The sequence below is a fragment of the Gossypium arboreum genome, chromosome 4, assembly GCF_025698485.1.
Source record: "Gossypium arboreum isolate Shixiya-1 chromosome 4, ASM2569848v2, whole genome shotgun sequence".
NCBI classification, from domain to species: domain Eukaryota; kingdom Viridiplantae; phylum Streptophyta; class Magnoliopsida; order Malvales; family Malvaceae; genus Gossypium; species Gossypium arboreum.
Window position 1 is genome coordinate 12142617 of NC_069073.1, and position 9773 is coordinate 12152389.

The 9773-nt window shown below is 31.4% G+C and overlaps 1 protein-coding gene across 5 annotated transcripts; it reads left to right on the plus strand.

Annotated features, from left to right (window-relative positions):
• The first annotated feature begins 4231 nt into the window (after positions 1-4231).
• LOC108458130 (DNA (cytosine-5)-methyltransferase DRM1-like) lies at positions 4232-8680 on the plus strand. 5 transcript variants are annotated; one of them, XM_053026793.1, is made up of 12 exons: positions 4232-4458; positions 4846-4888; positions 4998-5135; positions 5213-5312; positions 5396-5442; positions 5614-5713; positions 5795-5841; positions 6041-6157; positions 6411-6627; positions 6968-7059; positions 7219-7950; positions 8156-8680. In XM_053026793.1, coding segments are annotated over exons 1-12 (2082 nt in total). In that variant the 5' UTR covers positions 4232-4456; the 3' UTR covers positions 8603-8680. The 5 variants fall into 5 exon arrangements, with proteins under 5 accessions (XP_052882753.1, XP_052882754.1, XP_017612890.1 ...); XM_053026794.1 differs by having other exon boundaries at positions 7222-7950; XM_017757401.2 differs by having other exon boundaries at positions 4233-4458; positions 6411-6510.
• Positions 8681-9773: the final 1093 nt, after the last annotated feature.

Consider the following 9773-nt stretch of genomic DNA (forward strand, 5'->3'; position numbering starts at 1 on the left):
AACATATCATACACTTGCACAAGATTCTCGAATGACTAAAGACTTAACTTACTCATTTCATCCTTACTATTCATATACATAACCCCAGCTCATTCTTATGAGTTTTGTGCAGGTACCTGTACCACTTGCAACGTAATCATAACTTTTCTCAATCATGATATAATCTTTAAATTACCTGTTAAACCAGTTGGAAAAATAAATGGATACCCGATAAGCCTCATATAAAAGGGTAAGATGCCGATGCCATGTCCCAGACATGGTCTTACACTAGCTCTCATAACAAAGCCAATGCCATGTTCTAAACATGGTCTTACATTAGCTCACATATTGAGGCCGATGCTATGTCCTAGACATGGTCTTACACTAGCTCTCGTAACAAAGTCGATGCCATGTTCCAAACATGGTCTTACACTGGCTCACATAACCCTAGTATCACTGCATGGATATCTGATCTATTCCTACGGTTCAACCGGGAGTTTCACCACATCAAATTTCATCATGCATATTCGTAACAAAATCAAACATTTCATGCAATATCAATAATTTAATGCATAATAACAATAGAATTGTAATATTTACGTACAACTTACCTCGGTATACAAAAAGTGGGCGACAAGATTGAATTAGTCTACTAGCTTGGTCTTCTCCCGGTCTAGGTTCGGATTTTGTATTTCTTGATCTAAAATAATAAAATTCACTAATTTAATCATCACATAAATCAATACATTTCATAATTCATATTTTGGAAAAATAACCATTTTTCCCCTAGACTTTCACAAAATTACGATTTTACCCTTAGACTCGTAAATCGATTTTCATCAAATTTTCTCACTAACCAAGCCTAGCCGAATTCTTTGTATACGAGAAGCAGCCCACAATTCCAATTATTTCACATATTTACCACATAATTTATAACTTATACAAAATGATCTTTAGTTAGGGTTTTCATGAAAATTACTTCACAAAAGTTGTTTATTTAACAACTATAACTCATTTTCTTCCATAATATTTCAGTAAACAACACAAAAGTTTTCATGGAAAAAACCCTAAACTTTCAACCATTTGCAAAATAGCCCCTCCATTAGCTAAATTAAGCTACAAGGGTTTCAAAAGTACAAAAATTATCAAGAAAAGTCATCAAAATCACTTACTTATAAGAGAACTTAATGGCTGAAAGTTTCAAGCTTCAAAAACCCCTTTTCTTGCTGATATTTTCGGTGGAGAAGATGAATGGTAAAGAGATGAAGCCTTTTGTTTTATTTTATCTTATTTCTAGTCAAAATAGGTTGCCAACTTCACTTAATTTTGATTTTCTATTTTCTTTGTCTCTATGGCCGAACACCCCTATGAAAATGGGTCTATTTGCTCTTTAAAGACCCCTAATTATGATTCTCTAGTCATTTAACACCATTTGCTAGTAAAATAAAACTTTTGCCCTTTATGTGATTTAGTCCTTTTTCGCAATTAAGCTCACAATCGCTAAAATTAATTCATCAAAATTTTCATGCATCCATGTAAACATGCTATAACCCATAAAATAATATTAAAAATAATTTCTCCAGACTCTGGTTAGTGGTTCTAAAACTACTATTCCAACTAGGCCCAAAATCAAGCTGTTACAAGATTGGGTTTATAAAATTATTTTATCTATTATATACTGTAAAATATATAATAGATAAAATAATTTAAAAATAATATAAAATAATTATTATTTTTGGTTGTTTCTAGATTCAAAAATTGATAATAGACTGAATTAACTGATTAAACTTAGGTTAAAATTGATCAACTCCTCCCAATAGACTAAATCGAAATAAAAAAATCAAATGGATTAGTTTTTGCAAATTTTTCTGTTGAAATTGAGAATTGCTCTCTCCTACTCAAAATAATCCTCAAAATTTCAAAATATATATTAAAAATTCTAAAAGTTTATAAAAATTATTTAAAAGTTCTAAATATGGTAAAAAGATGTTAAATTATAAAAATTTTCCAAAATGATAAATTTAAAACCTTAAACAAGTAAATTATGAAATCAAATTTATCATACTAAAGTATATTATTTTTCTTTTATTTTGTTTTGAAAGTATATTATTTTTCTTTTATTTTGTTTTGAAAAGTTTTCAAATATATATTGTCTCATGTTTACGTGTGATAGCTTGAAATTTGTCAATTGTCAACAAAAAATAATTTGACTTGTTTATTTTTAAAATTTTATTCAAATAATTTTACTAAATTTGAATTGGAAAAAACAACTCAAATTGAGTTAAGATAATAAAATAAGAGGTGTCAATTGGACTAACTCGAAATTGTTTTGCTTGATCGGTAACTGACCATATTTTTTACATTAATTTTTAGTAATTTACATTTTTAGCCCTGTTTATTTTTTATTTAAATATTTTATTTTCCAAAGCAAAATATTCTAAGCACAATGACACAAGGAAAAAGTGATGAAGGACAGAGCACTTCACGCGTTGTTCTCAGAAGTTTAAGGGCGTGTTCGGTTTGAGAAATATAATATAATTTATTAAAATTAATGATATATTTATAAGATAATTATTTTATTTATCATTAATGAAGTTAAATAGTATACAAATGTAATTAGGTAGTTGATGTATATCTTTAAATTATATTAAAAATGAAAAATAATTATAAAATGTGCATTCACCATCATAAACCTTGGTTCTCTTTATTCTTTAATGGTTTTAAGTTTTTGGAAAATGTTAAATAACTGCTTAATAATTTTGTCTTAAATAAATAAAATCAAACTAAATATTTTTCCTCAAATAAATAAACGCTGATATCATAAATATTCAAAAAATTGTTAAGGTGATATTTATAAATAAAAACATTGAATTATTGACAAGAAGTGGCAGAGCCAAGATTTTAAAATGAAATTTTTTCATTTAAACGCTTTATAATTTATCAAAATTTAAATTATTAATAGTAAAATTATACTTTGACCTCTTAAAAATAATAAAAATTTAATTGAATCGTTTAAAAATTTTAAATATATAAATTATTAAAATAATAAAATTCTATTTTTTATTATAAAATATAGCACAAATTAATGAAACTCAATTTACACATCCAAACACGGCCAAATTCCATTGAGCTTTCTTTTATTGCACGTCTTATCAAGTTGTAATAGAATAAGGGATAAGCTAATCTCACATGACATCAATATATACATATTAATTAATTAATATAATTAGTAAAAACTTCTTTAAAAGTAATAAATACTTTTTAGAAGATGCTTTTATATATTTTTATATAAAATTTATAAAATAATTTAAATCTAAAATGAGTCTTAATGAGAAACCAACTCATTAGTTAAAGATTTAAAATTGTTCTCTTGTAAAAGGAACAAATTTGATCATAATTGTGTTTTTTTCCTTTTATCTTTTATATAAATTTTATAAAATAAGTTATACCCATACCAATTTTATTAACTTATTTTAATGATTTTATTTTATTTTATCACCATAACATGAAGTTAGTAATCTATATCTATCCTAAACGACCTATTAGTAAAAATATTAATATATATGAAGGTATCTGAACTAGTTAATATATAATTACTTGATACATATGTTTTTTTAAACTTAATTGGCACCTAAATTTAGAAACCAACTTGGCAAATTTTTTAGGTAGTTAATTAATATTATTAAAATATGTTGATTTTATTTGGTGACTAATAGTATGATAACACATAACAACCTCACATCTTGATACAACATGACAAAAGAAAATTTATGTTAAAATATAAGATTGCCACGCATCACTATATTTTTATTATCAATACTACATTAATGTATTTTAATTGTGATAGTCAAATATCTTTAAAAAGTACTAAATTCACTTATAATTTTCAGATTTAAATAAAAAATAAGTCTGAAAATTTTAAATACAAAGTAAATACAAATTGCGAAATTTAATTTAGTTAACTTTTAATATATTAATAAATTTCTAATTTTTTTTGTTTTGCCCATCAAAAGTGTTTCTGCTTAAATTTCATAATATAATAAAATTATTAGGATTGATTAATTTAATTCCTTTTCTTTATAAAATCCACAACGACAGTAGCAGTAGCACAAACGTTCCGTACAACCGGCTCAGCGAAACGACAACAAAAGATGCAAAATTTTACTGCGTAAAAGAGTTAACGTCAAAACTCGAACAAGAAAAAAACCCTCATCGGACCGACGCGTGGCGGGATATTTTACTTTAACCTTTTTTTTACTCATTATTTATTAAGAAAAGATTCAAAAAATAAATAAAAAATCCACGGCCATAGCCAAAACCTTCTACTTTGATTCCTCCATTTTCATTCCTTGCATGCATCAGCTTTTCTCTTCTTCTTCTTTTTCTGCACCGACTATTGTGAACTGCACTATCGACTTAACGGATTTCTTTGAGATAATTTCAGGATCAGATTAACAATTTTGTCTTTGATTCGTTGATGTAAATTTCCCATCACTTAACAAAATGATAAAATCATTAATTACTGTTTGTTCCGTTGATTTCGATAGTTTCAATGATGGTTTCTCTTTTGCTCTTTCTGTTTGTTTCCGAGAAACGATTATCTTTTTCAGCTGTTTAGTCGTTCGTTTTATTTTTACTTGCTCGGCCCCAGTTTATTCAGTTAGGAAATACAAGCGTCGAAAATTTGCATTTAATTTTTGCAATCAGTTTATCTGTATTTAAATACTAATCTTGTTTATTCTAATTTTTAATTTAATTTTTTATAAACGACTTGATATTGAATAAAAAATTTTTATAATTGCAATATATATTTCCTTTTTGTGAATCTTTATTCTTTTTCCTAATTTTCCTTTGTTTGTTTTACAGGTTGAGAAGCTTTTCTTGGCTCATACTACAAGTCAAAAAAATGGTATTATTATTTTTGTTGATTTAGTTGTATTATTCGACTGACCAAAAGATAAGAGAATTGTTATACCTTAATATAATGCATGCTACTAATGCTCATGTAATTTCTGTAGGTTGACAATAATTCGGGTGGAGAAGCTGATAATTTTGACTGGGATACTGAAGATGATCTGGAAATCGATAATTATGCCATCTCGGCCCCTTCGGGTTTGTCGACTCCCTGTGGAGAAGCTGTTTTGGGTTCGGCAGAGGTACATGCTCATATGTAATTAGTTTACATAGCATTTTGGAAAGGTACATGCTCATTTTTAACTTTTACTGCCTCAAGGCGGGCTCATCTGGAAATTCTCCCAATTCCAAGATAATTGATCATTTTGTCGGAATGGGGTTCTCAAGAGAAATGGTTGCCAAAGTGGTTGAAGAAAAAGGTTAAGCTTATAGGTTTCTTTCACTTAGAGCAGAAGTTTCCACCTGAGAATTCACTTATAGTTCTGCTTTGAATGGTGTCCAGGAGAGGAAAACTCAGACTTGATACTTGAAGCCCTCCTTGAGTACTCGGTGAGTTATTGTGTTGTGTATGCTCTTCTAAGATGCTTCTAAGTTGCATGCGTCATGATGCTAGAAAGTTGCTTCACATGCTCGTCAGAATTTTACTGCTGACTTTTTGGTTTTTTTAGATTACAGATATCGTTACTTTATTAATTATTGATTCCCCTTTTTGATATGAAGGCAAGCACATTACCTAATTCTTCCAATTCCAAGTTGATCGATCATTTTGTAGGGATGGGATTTTCTGAAGAAATGGTTGTCAAAGTGGTTCAGGAAAATGGTAATGACCCTTTCTCATTTCCTTGGCAGTCAGTTTTCACCTCAACAACTTCATATCTGATCTTGTTCTTTATGTTTCCAGGAGAGGGAAATACAGATTCCATATTGGAGACTCTATTGACATATTCAGTAAGCTATACACCTGAACCTTGTTTCCCTTAATAGTAATCTTGATAATGATGCAATTGCAAAACTACTTATTTAGTGGCTTAGGTGATATTTGCCAATCCTCCTCAAGTAGATTTGTCTGTGTAAGTTGTTGGAGTACCTCACAAAGAATTGTTTATTGTCTCTGTACTTTGATGAATGACCTATTTAAAATTTGCAGGCTCTTGAAACAACTGCTTCCGTTCAGCAAAATCCTGACTCTGGTAACTGCTCATCAGATTATGAAGGGAGTTTGCTGAATGATTTCTCTGATTTTGATAGTTTTTCTGAGTCCGAGGTATCTAAACTTGCTTTGATTATTTTGTTTCTCAATTTTCTGACATTTAAAAAAAAATTATCTTTTACCAATGAAAATTTTATTCTTGAGGTGGTTTTGCCTTTCTTCTTTGTATCTGCTTTGATAATATAATGTGACCTTTAGCCATTTGATTCGCATTTATGTAGATGCTACAGTTCGGCTACTGATGATTATGTATGTTAACTTGCAGATGATTTGAGTATGTTTTTACATTTATATTTCTTTGTTCCAGGAAATTATGAGTCCTAGTTCTGAGGAGGGGAGAAAATTGTTACACTTGACAAAAATGGGGTACTCAGAAGCAGAGGCTTCAGTAGCCATGGAGAGATGTGGTTTGTGTTATCTCATTCATTTTTGCAATATATTCTTGTTGATGGTTGGTAGGATGTCAAAGTTTCATTTGGACAGTATAAAGGATCCTAGACTCTTCAATTGTTGTATTGAAAATGGTAAACTTTCATATCTGTCATATATGATTGGCAATCAATTTTATTCTACCGTAGAAGAATGTTAAGATCAATTCTCATTTTTATTGTTCTGTTTATAAAATACCCAAGTTGCAAGTCTCAGTAGTCCTTAGTTGCTTTGGGCTTTACAGACAAAATTTGCCCCAACTTCCTTTTAGAGAATTCTGAATGTTCAACTATGAACCTTTTAGGTGGCACCCTGGGCTTCTGTCTTTATAGAAGGTTTTTGTGATACTTAGGTTTTATCCTTGGCCATTTTTAAGTTGTAAGAGGGTGGTCTTAGTTAAGAATTGAGGTTATATCTTAACTTCAAATGTTGCAGGTCCAGACTCCACAATTGAGGAGTTAACCGACTTTATATGTGCTGCGCAAATTGCAAAGGCTGCTGATGCACTTTTTCCACTTGAAGACAAGGTAGTTTCCTTTCCTTTTTTCGAACACTCCAGACTTGCAATACTGTTTCTATATCTTTCATAGTTTGTTGTTTTCTATTTACTTTTTCAACTTGTTGCAGTTTTCTTCTTACTATTTTCTGTAAAACTTTCACCAATGATTTTCAATCTAATTTTGTAGAAGCCATTCAGCAATGGCTCTAGTCACAAGAAGAGGCGAAACTGGGGTTATGATTTGTTGTTAAGGAAGAAGAAGCTTAAGCTTGAAAAGAGGTTTGATGAAGATGATGATGCAGTTCATCTTCCTAATCCTATGATTGGTTTCGGGGTCCCCAATGAACCAGATCAGATCACTAATAGAGTACTTCCAGAAGCAGCTTTAGGGCCTCCATACTTCTACTACGAGAATGTAGCACTTGCTCCAAAAGGTGTTTGGACCACCATTTCGCGCTTCTTATATGATGTGGAGCCTGAGTTTGTTGATTCAAAGTTCTTTTGTGCTGCTGCAAGGAAGAGGGGCTATGTTCATAATCTGCCAATTGATAATAGATTTCCCCTTCTTCCATTTCCTCCACGAACTATTCATGAAGCTTTTCCACTAACAAGGAAATGGTGGCCATCCTGGGACACGCGAACGAAATTGAACTGCTTGCAAACCTGTATAGCAAGTGCAAGATTGACGGATAAGATTCGCAAGGCATTAGAAGATTCTGATGGTGAACCGCCGTTGGGCATCCAAAAGTTTGTTCTCGAACAATGCAGAAAATGGAATCTGGTTTGGGTTGGAAGGAACAAGGTTGCTCCACTTGAACCTGATGAAGTGGAAATGCTTTTGGGATTCCCTAGAAACCACACAAGAGGAGGGGGAATCAGTCGGACAGATAGATACAAATCACTTGGTAACTCATTTCAGGTGCGTGATTCTTCCTATCTTTTTCATGTTCTGTTACTTTTTTCTTTTTTTTTATAAATACTGACTAGAACACAGGAATGCAATGCAAAGTATTTAGACTATTTCAAGTGATTACCCAAGTTTTGAATTAGTTCTGTCATATTGCTGTCCGATGTGCACAAATTCTCTGGTTGAGATATTGTGCTTATAGAAGAATTGATTTCAGATTGACACAGTGGCGTATCACTTTTCGGTTTTAAAAGATAAGTTCCCCGGTGGTATCAATCTGTTGTCCCTTTTCTCTGGGATTGGAGGTGCGGAGGTTGCTCTCCACCGACTCGGTATCCCTTTGAAAAATGTGGTAGCGGTGGAAATAGCTGAAGTGAACCGAAATATTCTTAGGAGTTGGTGGGAACAAACAAACCAGAGAGGGACTTTGACTGACATCCAAGATGTTCAAGAACTAAACGGGGACCGTTTGGAGCAACTGATTAAAAATTTTGGAGGATTCGACCTTGTGGTGGGAGGGAGTCCTTGCAACAACCTCACTGGCAGCAATAGATATCATCGAGACGGACTCGAAGGTAAAGATTCTGCCCTCTTCTTTGATTTCTGTCGAATACTGGATTTGGTGAAATGTATTATGAATGGCACAAAATCAATGATTATCTGAAGAAGATTGCATTTGAATAATTTCCGAAACTCCTGTTAATATAAAATTAAAAGGGGAATGAAGTGCTATTTAAGCAAATATTTATTTATCGTTCCGGCTTACTCCTCCTATTAGACACTGTTTATTGGTTCATGTTCGAAAATAAGTCTTTTTGTCCGAGTTTGACACTCATGTTTGACATGTTACTTCAACATTCTACTCCCAAAAAACCTCCTACCTTAATTGTGATTGGATGAAGACATTTTTAGATTAGATGGGTTTCCACAATAGCACACCGGAATCACAGTTGGCATCTCCATTTCTTCTCTCCTCCTCCTCCTCCTCCTTTTCTTCTTCTTTTACTGCCTGAACCCTAAACTCTTAAATGGGGCTGTTTAAACTGATGCTAACCCTCTAACTGGCCGGTCAAGGATTCTGTTAAATGTCATGTCATTTTTCTGTTATATATACGACGGAAAATAGTTAAATGGGCTGGGCTGATTTGTTATTTTTCGGAAGTTAAATGATTGAAATGAAATTAGAGTGACTCTTTTGCCTCTTGCATCAAAGTTTGAGTGATTATTGGATTATTTTTCCCTAAATAAAATATGTTAAAGGAATTTTTATTTTGAATGGCCAAATATGTTAAGAAGTTAATAACAAGAAAATAATTTTTTTGGGGTGAAGAAAAACAATCTATTACATCAAATCAAAAAATCAGTAAAATCACAGGCTAAGTCCCGTTGTTGGAGATCTCCCGGCACATCATTAGGAGGCAGTTTGTAAACTTGGTTTCCATACAAGATATAATTTAGCTAATCGGTAATTAAGTTTTTTCCCTCGCTACTGACCCTCTTTTTAAGTAAATAAAAATTGTAACATCAAATATTTCAAGAAATTAAATTAGAAAACAGCTTTCCAAACAAGTTTTCCACACACGAACTGTCTTCATTGCACTATTTTTTTTTAAAAAACGGGTTAACTTTATTTTAAAAATGAAAACGAATAAAAACGTAGTCGTCACCAATCTTTTTTGACGGTGGTGATCGGGTCACCTCGTGATCAATCGTTTTAATAAAACATTTTGATTTACAAAAATAACAATTTTAGTCTACGAAATTCAAGAAAACAGGTTCAAGTACGATGAAGGATTAACACCCTCGTAATGCTCAAAATTTATACTTAATTGATT